Consider the following 17,679-nt stretch of genomic DNA (forward strand, 5'->3'; position numbering starts at 1 on the left):
TCTAAATTCATAAAACCAAAATTTAGCTATTTAATAATAGCACGGAAACATGGAAAAATCTAGATATTAAAATTTTGTATCATTGTTGCTGTAACTGTGTCAGAAAAAGTCCCCAAAGCCTAAACCTATTCCTAGGGGAAAAAAACTGGAAAAAATACACTAACATTTTATTATTTGTGGCTGTACTCGGATGGTAGGATGTAATGGGTTTTTTTTTTCCCAATGACTATATATTGCTTTTAAAATGAAAAATAGCAAAGGTCGGATAACTTACAACAGAAGTTTGACTTGGGTTGAGAAACAAGAGCTCAAACATTGTATTGCTCAACGGCATTTTACTATTCATATAAGACAGCATTTTATTTTATTTTACTTTATTTATTTTTTTGGCCGCACCACGTGGCTTGTGGGGTCCTAGTTTCCCGACCAGGGATTGAACCCGGGCCCTTGGCTGTGAGAGCACAGAGTCCTAACCACTGGAGTGCCAGGGAATCCCCTCATATACGATGGCATTTTAAACATTCAACGGTATTTGTTTTTCAGACTGACACACCTTTGTTGTCCAGAAGGGGTTGCTTTATTTGTAGAAAGAAAAGACATCTCTTTGCATAGCTTTGTATTAATTAAAAAAAGAAAAAAAGAATACAAACATAACCACAGTTTAGCCTTTCTCCAATCTCAGTCTACAAGTTACATTCACTGTTTGATATTTATCAGTGCATTTTGTTCTAGTTTGTGCTATAGGATTTTCAGATAGGAGAGGTTATGCTGAAATTTAGCTATATTTTGTGGGGAATGTCCTGAAGTGCCAAGTCATGTGAACTGGTCATGCATAAATCTGGCCTGAGGTTCGTAGGGGTAGGAATATTTTGGTCCTTTAGGGGAAGAACTGAAATGGTCCTTATCTCTGAGCCCTTCAAACACCCACCTCTTGGAGAGGGTGCAAGTAAGAAATTAGTCATGACTCAAACTAATGGAATGTTCAAAAGCTCCATCTGACTGACTTCTGTAGCCCTTAACCCAATCTTCACCTTTTGGTTTTTTAAACCTATCTCATTCTTTATCTTTTCCCCCTTTGCAGTATCATAAATATCCATACTGTCTGACCCCAAAATTCAGGACACACGGGCTAATAAATGATTGACAAGAGGCCAGAGTATTTAAAATCTGGATTATCTTTTAAAATTAATTCTCAGAATAACCATAGTCATAAATTAATACTCCTAGATCTGCAAAAGGGACCTCTTCTAGAGTAAAGCTCAAACAATTGCCTTGAAAACTCCAATTCTGGAGAGATGTTAGCAAAACACAGGCTCCAATCATGCATGCTCTAAGCTCACCCCGTGCTTAATAAAATACGTACTTGCTGAGTCACCCACATGCCACAGTGGGCGCTGCAGCATGATCAGGGATCACTGGAGATTTGGTACTTTGGTCAAATATGTGTAGTTGGTCCCATATCTTAGCATCTCGTATTGATGAAACCGGGTTTCAAAAATTAGGAGAAATTGTGTATGGAAATGTGAAAAAGGGTGCAGTACAATTTTGGATGTGTACTCTATATCAGGGGTCCCCAGTCCCCAGGCCGCTGACCAGTACCTGTTAGGAACCGGGCCACACAGCAGGAGGTGAGCGGCGGACCTGCGAGCGAAGCTTCATCTGCTGCTGCCCATCGCTCGCATTACCGCCTGAAGCATCCCCCCCGCCCCCGCCGTCCGTGGAAAAATTGTCTTCCACGAAACTGGTCCCTGGTGCCAAAAAGGTTGGGGAACGCTGCTCTATTTGGAAAAAGGAAACTCAGAATTCTGTGCGGTTTGTCCTAGTGATGATGAGAGATTGGGGAGGTCAATATATGCGTGTACGTGAGCCTTAAATTTCCCTTTTCTGTCTTTTAAAGCACCACGTGATCTCTTTCTCGTGTGTTGCCTCTGAAATGATGAGTTTATGAGGGTTGCAGGAGGCAGGTAGGCTTGGGCATTCCTGCCAAGGGCTGTCTACAGGTGACAGCTCTGCCTGGAGAACTTTGTTCTTATTCTTCCTGCAGTCTTTCTTCTATCAGGAAGATGTCGATTAGAGACATTATTCGCCCACCCACCTTGGATGTTGGGGTGAGCACCATCAGCATGCAGAGCGCTTCTCACCACATTGATTACCTGTCTCGTCCATTTTACCTTTTACTCACCTACCCTGAAGAGCGGCACTCTTACCTGACCTAAATATCGCCCTCAGCTTTTGTGATTTCTTTGCCGCGCGTGCAGCCCCTGGGGGTGGCAGTAGAACACCAGTCTGAGAGTTGGTTCCCAGGACTGCGGTGTTCGAATGAAGTTTATCTTTAGGGCCTCCAGTTCCTTTGATTCACTTGTCAGCTATTTAATGAGCACCTGCTGTGTGCCATGCCTGGGGGACTCAGAGTAAGGAGAACAGACACAGCGGTTCCGCCTTCATGAATATTCCATATATCCTGCTCACTCCCTTTGGGGCCTGTTTTCTCCTCCTTTTGCTTTTAGTGATTTTCAGGCTCAGGCTCTACCTTCCCTCCAATCAAAAGTCTAGGACAAGGATCTAACAAACTCATTCCCTCTAAAAGTTAAACTACTTAGTATGTTTTTTTCTCCTGGGGTTGGGGTGGGGTTTTTATTTTAACTGAAAATGAGGTTTTAATCCAAAGTAATTTGTAATGACCCTTGGATAGTGATGAGGAAGACATTACTGGTCTCCAGGAAGCCCTGTGCCGCCGTCTATCTCACTGTCAAGAAAGGCCAGGAGGCCTTCTGATCACAGGCTGGTGGGAGGGGTGCCATGCCCAGCGATAATGAGAGCACCCACTTAAGTGAGCAGCTCTGAGAGCACTTCACTGTGCCAAGTTCTTTTTCTATATTATTTTATTTAAATCTTTAGAAGCTCTATGAGACACATGTACATATGGACTCTCCATGTTTTTACCAAGAGTGAAATGAATGGGGGCTTATGGGGGTAAATGGAAAACTTGAAGGACAAATTCAGGAGTTGATGGTCCTGAAAGGGGAAATCTTGCTGAAGCATAGATTATAAATATACTTTCAGTTCGTTTTCATTAGATGTATAGAAAAACTACACTTTGGGAATATCTAATCAGTTTAGTAGGGATACTTGTTTAAAAAGGGATATTCGATTTATATATCTCTGTCTCATTAAACTTGGGGAGCTGCTGACCAAGCAGAGGTTCTAAAATCCTTTTCTTGATTACATTTCCCATATACCACAATTGAGGGTTGGTCTAATTGCAGTTTTTTGGAGGTTTTGAAAGTAGACATGGATAAGCATCAGATTATTAGATTAATTTAGCTCATTATATAGCGTTGCCTGAAGGGAAAATCCTTTATCTTTTGTAATTCAGCAGCCCAGGCAGCATATCATCATGATTACATAATGCAAAACTCTTCTCCTAGAGTAAACTTAATTATAGAATGCCAGAACTGATAATTAAAGAAGGATGTAATATAAGAGCTGGGTGAAGACCTTGAGGAATTGAAGTTCACAATAACTATTAGATTAGAGACATCTGTTTCAAATGGTTGACCCTATTTTTGTTTTGCTTTGTGTTAACATCTTAAATTTCTTGGATTACCTCATGGTCATTTGGCAGATGTCCATCATAAAAAATGAAAAAGTAAGTGGACTATACATAGATATAGCTGACTTTTTCCTGATGAGAACATATTTGTCTTTTAACAAGGTGTTTGCCTAGGCATACTTCTCTTTCTTTCTTGATGTAAGAAGACACGGATAATATAAATTAATCTCGGAGAGTAAAGACAACCACTTCATCAGGTGGCTTATTCCATTTTTTTTTAATATTTGCCACTTTTCCCTCTTGGAAAGTATCCACATCATTTAAAAGGAAACATAATGTGAACATTATTTACTCCAAAATTCATACCTGTGGTTCTGATTCTAAGTTGATTTTGAAAGGATGAGCCTTTCCATCTTCAGTTACCTGTGGAGACCATAAGCGAGTTTCCGCCCTGTAAATAAAACATTTGTAAACCCCAAATTCTAATGGTACTTCCAGTTTTAGTATACTTTAATTTCCTATGTTTCTGAAGATACTAACAAACCCTTGATACTTTGAGCAAAAGCAATATTCCTTGCTCATTATCCTGTATTGTCTTATTGAATTAGTCTTATGTTTTTAGTGTACTTCTGGGAAGACTTGAATGGATCAAAATTGCTTGGAGGACCGCTATGGACTGAATGTTTGTGTCCTCGCCCCACACCCCAGGGTCAAATGTTGAAATCCTAATCCCCAGTGTGATGGCCTTTGGGAGGTAATTAGGGTTAGATTAAATCATTAGAGTAGGGCTCTCATGGTGGGATTAAAGACCTTATGAAAAGAAGAGGCATGAGATCTCTTCCCTCTCTGTGTGAATGCACCAAAGAAGGCCATGTGAGGACGTGACCAGGAAGCGGGCTTTCACCGAGAACCCGACCATGCTGGCTCCCTGACCTTGGACTTCCAGCCTCCATAACTATGAGAAGTAAATGTTTGTTGCTTAAGCCACCCAGCCTATGGGATTTGATTGTAGCAACCTGAACTAAGGCGAGGACATTGTACAGTGTCTGGAGAAAGTGGGTCTCCAGTGCTTGTGGGAAGCAGTACAGGACAGGGAGATTCTGGAGGCACACCCTGCAGATGACCACAGGACAAACTGGATCCCTAGATCTCAACTTCCTTCCTGTCCTACCTGGGTCACCACAGGAGGCAGTGAATGAGTTGTCAGGTGGATTTGCTGTTGGCATCAAGGAAATGTGCTTTGCCCAACGCTTCTCATGTATCTACTTGGGATCATGTGGCTCCTACAGGACTATGTGCTTGACAGGAACACAGGTTATGCATAGATAGGGAAAGAGTCAATTTCACTTCGTGAAATGGCAGATTGGCTGACTGATTGTGCCTTTGGACCACAGCAGGGACAATTGTGAATACAACAGCAAGAGGATAAACACACATGCTAACAGCCACTATAACAAATCATTATTTTCACAATTCAGTTTCAGATCACGAGTCTGATGGCAATAGATCAATTTCCTAATGTTGTTTTTGGTCAGAAATGTCTCATTGTCTAAAACCTTCATGTACATGTACCCTCTCATACCTTGTGGGATTCTTCTGGGCTGAGTTCAGTACAAAACAGCCAATAGCATACAGGATATTAGCAACCAGATTTTAACATGATCACATCTTGGCAAGCACGAGATTCTTTTAGGAGCATCTCTAAATTCCACTCCATGTTCTCTACCGTGTTTAGAACAGCAGTATAACTGGACATGCTGTTCGGTGTTTATGTGGCCAATACCTTAAATGGTTCTATTTTCATGGTCAACTAACTGCGTTAGTACAGGAAAAAAGTTATTTTAGCCTCTTTCATTATTCTGACATTCCAGAGGATTCTTTTTAGAAATTCTTTGTTAACAGCTACTAGATTGACTGACTTCAGTGAAGAACAGACCAAAGTGGCTGATACATTAAAAAAAAAGCCAGTCAAAATTCTGGGTCCTGTGACACTCCTTCTCACTGGGAAGATGAAATCATTTATACTTCTGGTTCAGGTTCTTCCGCAAAACAGATCAAATTTTAACACCATTAATTAAAGAGCACCTGTCAATTTTGAGACACAGCTGGTGTGCTGCTGCTTTAATCCTGTCCTGTGCATCAGCATGAGTCATGGACTCAGTACCGAAGCCATCAATAGCCAGGATGACATCTCCGGGACACAGGTTGGCAGCTGCCGCCTTGCTTCCTGGAGTAATCTGGAAGAGATCATTTAAAATCACGTTTAAAATCAACACCCTGCAGCATCTTGAGTTTTGTGCCCAACGTTTATATTTCACCTTGGTAACATTTTAAATGCTTCACTGGGCAGGACATATTAAATCTCACTTAAAATAACTCTTAATTGATCAGTTGTGCTACCTCTATTTTCCCATTATGTGAAATAATTTTGTTTCTTACTAACCACATTTCCTCCATCATGACATCTCTGATTCTCCTTTAAAACATCTTCCATAACTCCCTGTTTGGATCATATTTTCTTTGCTTTAAAGAAAATCATTTGTTTCTTAGGATTTTTTGTCACCCAGAACTCTCTATTTGGGAATAGAACTTTACTACATTTGGGGAGCCTTAATATTTGAACTGAAACTACTTTAGCATCCCTATAATGCACCTGGGATATAGAAAGCTGGAAAGAGAATCACTCTTGTATTAACAAGAAGCAGCCAGATAATATGCAAAATTATGACTTTTCGTGGACTCTTCAGAGAGCCGAAGTTGCAGGGCAACCAACTAGCTTGGAATCTAAGGAAAGACGGGAGTCTCCGAGGAAAGACAAGCATGGGCTCACCTGTACCAGAGCATGGAGGAAGATGGGGCCAAATGTACTAGTTGTTAAGAAGAGTTTAGCTAAAATTATGAACAAATTGCTAAAGGCCAAGTATGAGTTAAGCATTGAGCATCTAGAACCCGTGGGAACCACAGATACAAGAGAAGTTTGTATCTACTCACAGTCTCTCCTCCATGAATGAAGAACAGATGGAACAAATAGAAAACAACTAACAAGATGGTAGCTTTGAATTAAACCATACCAATAATTACATTATATGTAAATGGCCTAAAAACACATCACGTTCTGTTTTTTAACAGAGTTTGTCAAACTAGGTAAAAAAAAAAAAAACGCAAGATCTAACCTTATGCCGTCTACCAGAAATCCACGTGGGTTTCTTTTTTGGAGGGGAGGTGGGGAATGATATGAGAAATGATATGGGGGGAAATGATGTGAGAAATGATATGAGAAACATATGGTTGTTAAATGTTTAGAAAGTGGCATATCTGAAATTATTTCAGATATTTCAACAAAAACATGTTGAGTATACAGTTAAAGGCGATGATTGTTTTGATGGCTATACCTACTCCCAGTTTTTCTGGGTAAATCCCAACTATTTACAACTGCCTAATAGTCCTCACCTGGTCTCACCCTGCCTGCTTCTCTAACATCATCTCACACCATTCTCACTCCCCCACCCCTCCCAATCCACTGCTCTACAGCTAGTCCGATTTCCTTTTAATTCCTCAAATAGGCCAAGCTTGCACCCTCTTCTGGGCTTTGTGCACACTGTTAACTTGCTCCTGAAATGCTTCCCCCGCCTTCACCCGGTTGCTTCTTCTCCTCCTTTTGGTTTAGGCTTAAATGTCATGTTCTCAGAGAGACCTCCCCAGACATCTGACGTAATTTCTCCAGCCCCCTCCCCACTGTTACACCCTATTGTCTTCTTTTATGAAGACAGTTTGTACTTTCATGTTTGTTTATTTACTTGTGTAGTGTCTGTTTTCCCGACTGGAAGTTCTTGAGGATATCGATAATATTATGTATATTCCTAATGCTTCACAGTGTATACTCAGTGTTTGGAATTGATGAATAATTACTTGAAAACTGAATGAAATGGACATTTAACTCAGAACTTGTGAAACAAAAATAACTAGTCCTTATATACCCAAAGATTATGGCTATTAATGTCAACCTGTCATTGTTCCTTTTGCAAGTTCCCACTGTTTAGATCAGAATAATATGTAGAACTTGACTTAAACCTCAAACTGCTCCAGGAATAAACTAGATCGTTCCTAATGTTTAACTTGAGGATCAGTCATTAATTCATTTTTCGTCTCTTTGTTTAATCTAGTCATCAATTCGATTTAAGTGGCTCTAAGAGAGATCCAAGATTCATATAAATGAATAAAATTGCTAAAATGACAAATTCTCATGGGTCCTAGATCTTCAGTCTCATCACTAAAATGTTTATTGTACTCATTTCATGTCTGTGATCACCTCACTGTAGCAATCATGATAATTTCCAGAAGGGACAGATGATGGGGGCTGGGTGAGGACAACTGGAGATCATTATATCTCAGCTTTTAGGAGGCATTTCGTAGATGTTTTTCCATTTAGAAATTCTCCCACACTCAGAACTGTTAGAAGAATAAAAGTTTCCATCCCCAGTGTGACTTGTAGTGCTAAAAATAACCTCAAACTTTTAATTTTCTCTAGCTATAGTTCATCAAAATCAGTACCATCTATTTTTAAACTTCTAAGACCAAAATGCTTTTCTTTGAGTTGAAACATGAGAAAGCATGGCTCAATGTGTTTGGTTTTAAAGCCTCACCTAGCTTTTCTAATATACTTTAATTTGCTTTATATATAATACTCGATCTAGGTTTAGAAGAGCCTAACATTATTTCTTAGCTCTGGTTCAGATGAGTGGAAGGTAGGGTTGTATGTATCTGTCTATATAAATTTTAAAAGGAGATATCTGGGGTGCTGAACTTAGATACTGAATATTACTAAATGTTATTAACAATGTTAATATGGAAGTTAATAACTATTTTATGTTTATGCAAAGTATTACATTTGCAAAGCTCTTTCTAATAACTCTCACCATTACAACTCTAAGACAGTTCGGACAAAGAAGGCTGCTTCTCTTTTTCAGAGAACCTGTGGCTTCTCACTAAGGTGGTTGCAGTTGAACAGCTATGTCACCAGCGGTTTCATTAGCTAAATAGGAAAAGTGGTCGATAGTGATGCCAGAACCAACTTCTGACTTTGCGTTCAACCTGGCGATTGATGTCCTGGGACCTCCACATTAGGAGTTGGTAAGAAAGAAAAGAATCTGTAGAGAAATGGATGAGAGACAAGGAGAAAACACGATCCTTCACTTCTTAGTTCTCAAGTTCAGCTAGGGTAGTGATCAGCAAATGGCCACTAAACTGGCCTGGTTTTTGTAAGTTAAACTATCCGTTTAATCATAAGAATGCATTATTTTCCAGCATGACTTTATATTATTTCTTTGTAGTTTATTTATATTACTTTATATTATTGCTCACAGTTTATTTTTAACATTTTCCCAAATGATGAGGAGAGAGAGCTAAAATGAGGCAAAGAATTGTTCAGTGGATTCTTCATTTTTCAGTTTCATTAGGGTCTCAAATGTCAAAAGCATTCAAGAGATCATGGGAAATAGTACTGCTGTCAATCACTTAGCACATCTTTTCTAACTTATCTGATTAGAAGGATCACCGAGCGTCTTTGCTTAACATAAAGATTCCAGTCCAATCCAGATGCCTGGAATCATGAAACAGAAGCTGTAGCAGAGGAACTAGGGAATTTGTGTTTTTAACAAGTCCCTTAAGATGATTTCTGTTTTTCACATCAACCTATTACTTGGGTTTATTTGGAAAAAACTAACTTAAATCACAGGTAAAGCATCTATCAATGTCCTATTAACTGTGGGAAACATGAGGGAAGTCCAGAATATCGCCCTGGTGGGATTTCTATATTAAGAATAAAAATGGTTGAAATAGTTATGGAGAAAGACAAGTATATACGGAAGGGCTGTCCTGTGGGGCCTGGATCTAAGTAATAAGAAATCCCATTATTCAGTTGTTCTCCATTGCCTACAAATAAACTTCAGTACCTCGCCTGGCATCCAAAGCCCTCCAGCACCTGGCTGCAGTCTGCATTTCTAGTCCAATCAGTATCTCTGCAAGTAGCGCCTGGGCATGGGTATGTTCAGCTTATCTGGGTGAGGCTCCTGTGCAGCCACAGGTGAGAACTATTATGGTGGTGTTATACTGTTGGTATCTTTTAAGATGAGAAAACTGTTGCTCAGAAAGTATAAGAAACTTGCTTAGGGTCACACATCCAGTGAAAATTTGAAATTCCTCGTGGGTCTGTCTAACTCTATAGCTCAAGCTCCTCCACTATCCCAAAATGCCACCCCTGCAGGTACTCTCTCTCCCTTGACTCCGCCCATCTCTTTGGCCATACTTTTTTCATGGAATCCTGGACAAGTTGTATCATGGTAGTTTGTGTTCATGTCTCTTCTGCTGATAACATGAACTTCTCAGGGGAGTAGAAACCCATTAAGTGATGACTGTATCCCGCACAGTGCCTTCCACATAAAATACCTTCTGCACTTAGTAGGTACTTGTGGGATGTATGAATGTTGGGAACAGATGAACCAGTGCTCCCGTGCAGACACGTCTTTGTCAAAACACAATTAAGTACAGTCACCCCTCTGAATCCGTGGGTTCCACATCCAGGATTCAACCAACCGAGGGTTGAAAATATTTGGAAAAAAATTCCAGGGAGTTCCAAAAAGCAAAACTTGAATTTGCCACATGTTGGCAACTATTTAGATAGCATTTACATTGCGTTAGGTATTAGAAATAATCTAGAGATGATTTAAAGTATAGGGGAGGATGTACCTAGGTTATATGCAAATACCATTTTATATAAGAGACTTGAGCATCCTGGGGTTTTGGTGTCATTGGGGGGGGGGTTGGGGGTATAGAGGAGTGGGTGTCCTGGAACCAATCCCTCAAGGATACCGAGGGCTACCTGGAAAAAGACTGTATTCAACTGTAAACATTTCTTTCTAAAAGTTCAAATTTCAAATATAATTTATATTAAAGTACTGTTCAGTGTTAAAGCCTACAAAACTTAAGAATACACTAACATTTTCTATGTTGGCACCCAAGTCCATATATAGCATTCTCGGTTAACAGTGATCTTGATCCTGGGTGTGGTCTGTATAGAAAGGAGGGAAGAGGAACTGAGTGGGAAGGGACATGGTGGCATGAGATGTGTACAGTAGTTTTACATCGTGTACACAAAAGAAGCTTGTGCTTTATTCCAAATTGGACCATTTATGAAAACAAACCATCTGTAACTTGGCTGTGATAGTAGATCCACCTTCTGGGTGGTCCAAACATTTAAGAAAGAAAGAGACTCCTTAGAACCTTCTTGCCAGAAAAAAAAACAGCTGCTCGCTTAGAGATGTGAACCTTAAACTTTATTCTGTGAAATGCCTAGGCCAGTTGTTTATGGTGTTTGCGGTAGCAACTCCCTGCTGCATGCTGAACAACTGAAACTTAAATTCATATTGCACGAAGTAGAGAACACCCTTGCCTAGAAACCGCTTTCCTACAAATCGTATCACAACCAACGGCTCAAAAAAGTTTTTGAGATTGTCTGGTGTTTGATTTACCTTCTCATGTTTTTTATGATACAAAGTTTCACCCAGCTGATTCATTGGATGGTAAACAATTGTAGGGTGGGGACCCTTTGTCCTAATTTTGTGAATTGTAATTTCAGCTGATGGAGGAAATTACTTTGTAAATCCTGCCCCCAGCAGAGGGTGGAGCAGAGGACCACGGTCTAAGGAGCATTTCTATAATCTGCTTTTGTAGAGTGTGAGGAAGGGAGGGGAGGGCGTTGCTTGTAGGACAAAAATTGATTTAATTGACTCGAGGACTATATCTCATTCATGGGACTTTTTGTGGTGTTAAGTGCAGGCATTGGCATTTTCATTCTTTGTATGCTTAAGAACTTATGTAAAACAGACAAATCAATTAACAATAAAACAGTTCTCCTTTTTCTTTATTGTGGAATACTTCTGAGGACACAGTTTGCACCTATTATGAAAATAAATTTATGTCAAAAGTGAACAATTTATTCACTCATATTATGTCTGTTTGTATCCTGTGACCTGTATGAGGTACTAGACACTGTGCTTGGCACTGAACAGCCTCCAAATTTGCCAGTTGTTGCCCTGAGGGGGGAGCATTCCATCTGTGGGATACAGATGTACTCAACCATCTGTGGTACAAGGCATGTTATAAGGAGAGGTTGTAGGTCAAGAGCTACAGTAATTAAATGGATGGAATGATGACTGCTCGAAGAAGGCTGGAGAAGTGGTATTTGAATGGGTTTCCACAGGCACAGAGGACAGTGGAGTGGGTGGGGAAGAGAATTCTGGAGAAAAATGATAGCAGGGGCAAAGCCATGTTACAGAAATCGTAAGTGGTCTAGAGTATGGGCACCACTACCTATTTATGGAGTGAGAGGAGGAAAGGAGAGAGGAAATGAACTTGAAAACTTGAGCTGGGAGAGAGGGTGAAAGCCATGAATTTCGTGCTACAGACCACACATTGTATTCTCTATAAACTGTGGATGCCACTGAAGGATTTTTAAGAATGGGGAAGATAGGAGCAACCAGCAACCATCTCAAAGATGCAGGGTGAATTGGAGAGGGGAGACAACAGCTAGGTGTGAAATTAGGAAACCTTGCCTGGGGACAGCGGTAGAAAAAAAGGAAAGTGGTAGATATGAAAGATGTAGCATCAGTAGGACCAGGGGATGAGTTGCATGGCACAAAACGCCTGTTTGGAAATATCTGTACAATAAGCAGCATCTTTCACGTGTGTGGGCTTCAGGATGCAGGCTTTGGAGGCAGGTCGACCTGCATCAAATTCTGCCCTGCCGCTTGTGGTCATCGACAGGTTAATGAATCTCTTGAAGCCCCACTCTTTTCATCTGCAGAAAGGGATATTACTACTACTACTCTGATAGGATTCTTGTGAGATCTAAGTGAGTGCATATATAGGGCTTAGAAGAGTGCATAGCAGGCAACAGAGTATACTAACACACACACAGTCTCATTCACCACCTTTTAACACAGTATAAAAATATTAATAGAATTATTCTACTACCTAATTACAACACTGATAATTATGTTTGTGTAATATTTTTTAGTCTTTTTTCCAAATGAGTTTTAGTATTCTTATAATTTCAGTGGAAATACTCTCAATTAGGTGTTCACTAAGGCAAAAAAGTTCACCCGAATATGTTTTCATTTATTCAACAAGAATCTATTTATGTGAATGGCTTTGGGTACACTTGGAATACAAAACAGTTTAGTTCACCCGCTCTCCTTGAGTTAAATTAAAGAGAAAAGCCATAGTCAAATGAAATTATCAGATGTGTTCGTGCACTGTTATTGAACCGAGTGTCAATATGAGTGATACAAATTAGTTATGAGTTAAAAATTCAAACGGAATTGGCTTCCCAAACAATAACTGTCATCAGATCAAATATATTTACCGATAGCTCCTGCAGTCAACTGCAAAATGTTAAGTTCTGCTTTGAAATAAACACTGTTTATAATGTCAACAACTCAACATTTCAAACATAAGATTAATCATATTGACATGTTCCACAGTAATAGTGAGATATTTCTTTTATAAATCACTGACAGGATTTCTGTGACAAAATTATTCCTTTAAGGTTTAATATAAATATGGTTTATCCTTTGTAAGGATTCAAGAGCTTATTTCATTTAATATAAACAAATGAACACTACACTTCAGAAACTTTAAAAATATTTCTTCGTAGAGATAATGCAAACTGTTTCCTTTGGTAAATCCATAAAAGGCATTGCTTGGCTCAGGTCACTGAACCATTTTCTGCCTAATTTACTTAGGAACATTTTTGGGGTATGTTAAGTTTTCATGTCTCATATGAAAACACATGTCAGATATGTTTATATGTTTTCAAAAAATGTAAAACAAAGCTTGAAATGTTCCATGGTATGCATCTGTTCCATGGATACATGTTTTGAGATATTTTTAAAAGCCATTCATTCTTAGAACTTGTAAGTAGAACAGAATTTAAAAAGTATTACCTTGTTCAAAGCCTATGTGAGGATATCAGATTATAAGGTATACATTTATAAAATATAGTATAAGCAGTAAGGAACAAAATAAAGCATAGTAAAGGTATAAATATTCTGAAAGTTTATGTTTTAAAATTAGGTTTAATAGGCTTTATATGTGATCATTGAAATAATAATACTTTTCTGTTAAGACAAACACGTGTTGGAAAAAAGGTCAACTAGACCAACTAGACATTTACTGACGACAGATCCTGAAGTATCCATTTTCTTTTTTCTTAATTAGACAATACTTTAGAGAATATTAAGTAAGGAAAGCTTGACTTGATGGTCAAGTATTCAGAGTTATTAGGCTGAGGATGGTTCTCCATCAGGTAAACGAAACTATCTGACACATTTTCTTTGTAGTTTGAGTTGTAGATGATGATTTCTAAGCCAAGTTCCAGCTTTGGAAAATATTTATTCAAAATGCCTGGAAACCTAGGAATACAGATTAGTGACATTGTCCCTGTCTGGGCTGATATGAGCGCTTCCAACTTGGCCAGCCGAGGTCTTGCCCTGCGAACAGCGCCTTGCTGAAGTTTTCCTCCAGGCAGGGAAAGCGCTCAGTTGCCTGTCTCTCTCCAACAAACAGCCACCACTGTCTCTCCTTCTCTGGACCCTATCTCATTTGTTATTGAAAGGAGACCCGGAGGGGAGGGCGAGAAGGCAGCCCACCTCGCAGCCTCGCCTTCTCTGAGCGGAGGGAAACCACGCCGTCCGTTCTTCTCTCCTCGGAAAGTTGCTGGAGGCCAACAGGTTGCAGACAGAGACCATTGGAACTGACTGGATTAATTCTCTAAGCTGCTCTGCATCCTCCAGACCTAGTTTGCCAAGGTGCTGCCCTCCCTCGAACCGTGAACCCGAAGCCGAGGCCCCACCCAGCGCACCCCAGTGCCTCGCTGGCCACTCTTCTCTCCAGGGGTGCCCGCGGCACGCCAGAGTCCCCGACTTGCAGCAGAAGAACGGAAAACACCTACCCTGGTGATGATCAAAGGCTGGTTGAAGTCTATGCCCCCCGAGAGTCTGAAGCCCCAGGGCGCAGGGCCCGGCAGGACCACGTTTTGGGGCATGGTGCCTCCTGGCACGGCCTTTCTGGGGCGGGGGCGCAACGAGTGTCCCCGAGCGGAAGAGCCCACTCTGCTCCTGGGGCAGTGTCCTCGCCGGACCGCGGCCGGGGAGCTTTATCCCCGCTCCCGAGTGACGTCACAGGCCTCCCCTCCTCCCCCCCTCCTCCCACCAAGGAGAGCTCCAACTTTGGAAGAAAGAGACGCGCCAGACCCGCGGGAGTTTACAGACGCGCACCGGGCCGGCGCAGCCTCCCAGACCTCTAAGGCGGACTCTGAAGGAGACTTCGGGTTACAACTCCCACCACTCTCTCTCTTTTTAACATCTTTATTGGAGTATAATTGCTTTACAATGGTTAGTTTCTGCTTTATAAAAAAGTGAATCAGCTATACATAAACATATATCCACATATCCCCTCCCTCTTGCGTCTCCCTCCCACCCTCCCTATCCCACCCCTCTAGGTGGTCACAAAGCACCGAGCTGATGTCCCTGTGCTATGTGGCTGCTTCCCACTAGCTATCTATTTTACATTTGGTAGTGTATGTATGTCCATGCCACTCTCTTACTTTGTCCCAGCTTACCCTTCCCCCTCCCCATGTCCTCAAGTCCATACCCTACGTCTGCATCTCTATTCCTGTCCTGCCCCTAGGTTCTTCATAACCATTTTTTAATAGATTCCATATATATGTGTTAGCATACGGTATTTGTTTTTCTCTTTCTGACTTACTTCACTCTGTATGACAGACTCTAGGTCCATCCACCTCACTACAAATAACTCAGTTTCATTTCTTTTAATGGCTGAGTAATATTCCATTGTATATATGTGCCACATCTTCTTTATCCATTCATCTGTCGATGGACACTTAGGTTGCTTCCATGTCCTGGCTATTGTAAATAGTGCTGCAATGGACATTGTGGTACATGACTCTTTTTGAATGATGGTTTGGTTTTCTCAGGGTATATGCCCAGTAGTGGGATTGCTGGGTCGTATGTAGTTCTATTTTTAGTTTTTTAAGGAACCTCTATACTGTTCTCCATAGTGGCTGTATCAATTTACATTCCCACCAACAGTGCAAGAGGGTTCCCTTTTCTACACACCCTCTCCAGCATTTAGTGTTTGTAGATTTTTTGATGATGGCCATTCTGACTGGTGTGAGGTGATACCTCATTGTAGTTTGGACTTGCATTTCTCTAATGATTAGTGATGTTGAGCATCCTTTCATGTGTTTGTTGGCCATCTGTATATCTTCTTTGGAGAAATGTCTATTTAGGTCTTCTGCCCGCTTTTGGATTGGGTTGTTTGTTTTCTTGATATTGAGCTGCATGAGCTGCTTGTAAATTTTGGAGATTAATCCTTTGTCGGTTGCTTCATTTGCAAATATTTTCTCCCATTCTGAGGGTTGTCTTTTCATCTTGTTTATGTTTTCCTTTGCTGTGCAAAAGCTTTGAAGTTTCATTAGGTCCCATTTGTTTATTTTTGTTTTTATTTCCATTTCTCTAGGAGGTGGGTCGAAAAGATCCTTTTGACCCATCACTCTCTCAAAGTAATGCCTGTCCTCCTGTTTATCTTCTGCTTGGAGCTCAGCAGTGAGCTTCATTCGAAGTTAGCACAGGGAACTCTACCTAATGCACTGCGGTAATCTAAATGGGAGGGAAGTCCAAAAGGGAGGGGATATCTGTATGTGCATGACTGACTCATTTTGTTGTGCGTTGGAGGCTAACACAACATTGTAAGGCAACCATACTCCAATAAAAATTTTTTTAAAAAGTCTATCTCCACCAGAAAAAAAAAAAAGCAGTTAAACCATGGCCTCTATACTTTCAATTAAAATAAAACACAAGCATCAGGAATGCAATTGGTTATTTAGCAATTTTGAGTGTGCTAATGTTTACTTACTAGCTGTGTGGTTAAATTACTTAACATTCTTAAGCCTCAGTTTCCTCATCTGTAAAATAGGGGTAATAATGGTACTTCTCCGGTAGGGTCGCTCCGAGAATTAAATGAGCTATCTCTGCACAGTGCCTGGCACAGCACGAGTGCTCAGTAAATATTTAGCATTTCTGAAATTAAGTACATATAGTCATATATATTTGTGGGTATATGTAATATATGTGAATACAAACATATTAAAATTTTATTTTTTAAAAATGAAGAAATCTAAAAGTGAAAATGTCATGCAAAGGTACCCTATCCAATGAGCCATCTAAAAGTATATATGAGAAGACAATTCGTCAGTATACTCAAAGTATAGTTTAATTTTGATTGGAATAATTGTCACCTCCCTCAAATTCAGTCTCTAAACCTGTTTTTGACACGTGGGTGTCAAGTATTAACAGAAACCGAGGAGTTGAGACTGTCCTGTGTGGACGGTACAGGAGCAGCCCCAAACAGGATGGAACTGCATGGAGGAAAAGGAGGGAGGGTGGGTATTCACTGAGCATCTTCATGGTCCAGGGCAGTGGTGATTGCTTTACCCGTGTCGTCTTCATCCTCATGGCAAGACCATCAGATTGCTACTATTATTCCCTTTTTTTTTTTTTTTAGTAAAGAAGTAATTTCTTAGAAGTTGAGTTATTTGCATAGAATCACGCAGCTAATAAGTGATACAATTGTGATCACAAACCCAGGTCTGCCTGACTCCAATGTGTGCCTGGTATAGGTCTGAAGACCAGGAGAGTCTGGGGAGGGTCCTATCTTGGCTCAGTGTAGAATCAGGTATTTCTGGTGTTGTACTCCAGGATGTTCTGATTCCCAAGGAGAGGGGGAGGGATGAGGGATAAGAGTATGAAGTGCTTTAAAAGCCCAAGAATGAGAGTCATGGACTTCATGCCCAGTATGATAGGGCTGTGTCAGTCCAGGAGAGCAGAGCTGCAACACACTTTATTAACAGCATAGTCTGTTTGGATGTGGTTTTAAGACTGATAGAGAAGGGAGATTTAGGAAGCTGTAAGCAAAGTGGACTAGCCTGGTGATAGTGTAAATCACAAAACCTGGATTGGAACTCCTTTGTCCACTGTGGTAGATTATAT

The 17,679-nt window shown here is 40.5% G+C and overlaps 1 protein-coding gene across 2 annotated transcripts in view; it reads right to left on the bottom strand.

Annotated features, from left to right (window-relative positions):
- Positions 1-14,714, bottom strand: part of PDLIM3 (PDZ and LIM domain 3) — a 30,258-nt gene extending 15,544 nt beyond the window's left edge. For both annotated transcript variants that reach the window (XM_027122653.1, XM_027122652.1), the window contains exons 1-3: positions 14,562-14,714; positions 5,639-5,790; positions 3,920-4,004 (exon numbers count right to left, since the gene is read on the bottom strand). In XM_027122653.1, the coding sequence (XP_026978454.1) occupies positions 3,920-4,004; positions 5,639-5,790; positions 14,562-14,654 (330 nt within the window). In that variant the 5' untranslated portion in view covers positions 14,655-14,714. The remainder of the gene's footprint in view (positions 1-3,919; positions 4,005-5,638; positions 5,791-14,561) is intronic.
- Between the last annotated feature and the right edge of the window lie 2,965 nt (positions 14,715-17,679).

Source organism: Aethalodelphis obliquidens, unplaced genomic scaffold (assembly GCF_003676395.1).
Source record: "Aethalodelphis obliquidens isolate GAN/ISIS:26980383/991018 unplaced genomic scaffold, ASM367639v1 scaffold25, whole genome shotgun sequence".
NCBI lineage: Eukaryota > Metazoa > Chordata > Mammalia > Artiodactyla > Delphinidae > Aethalodelphis > Aethalodelphis obliquidens.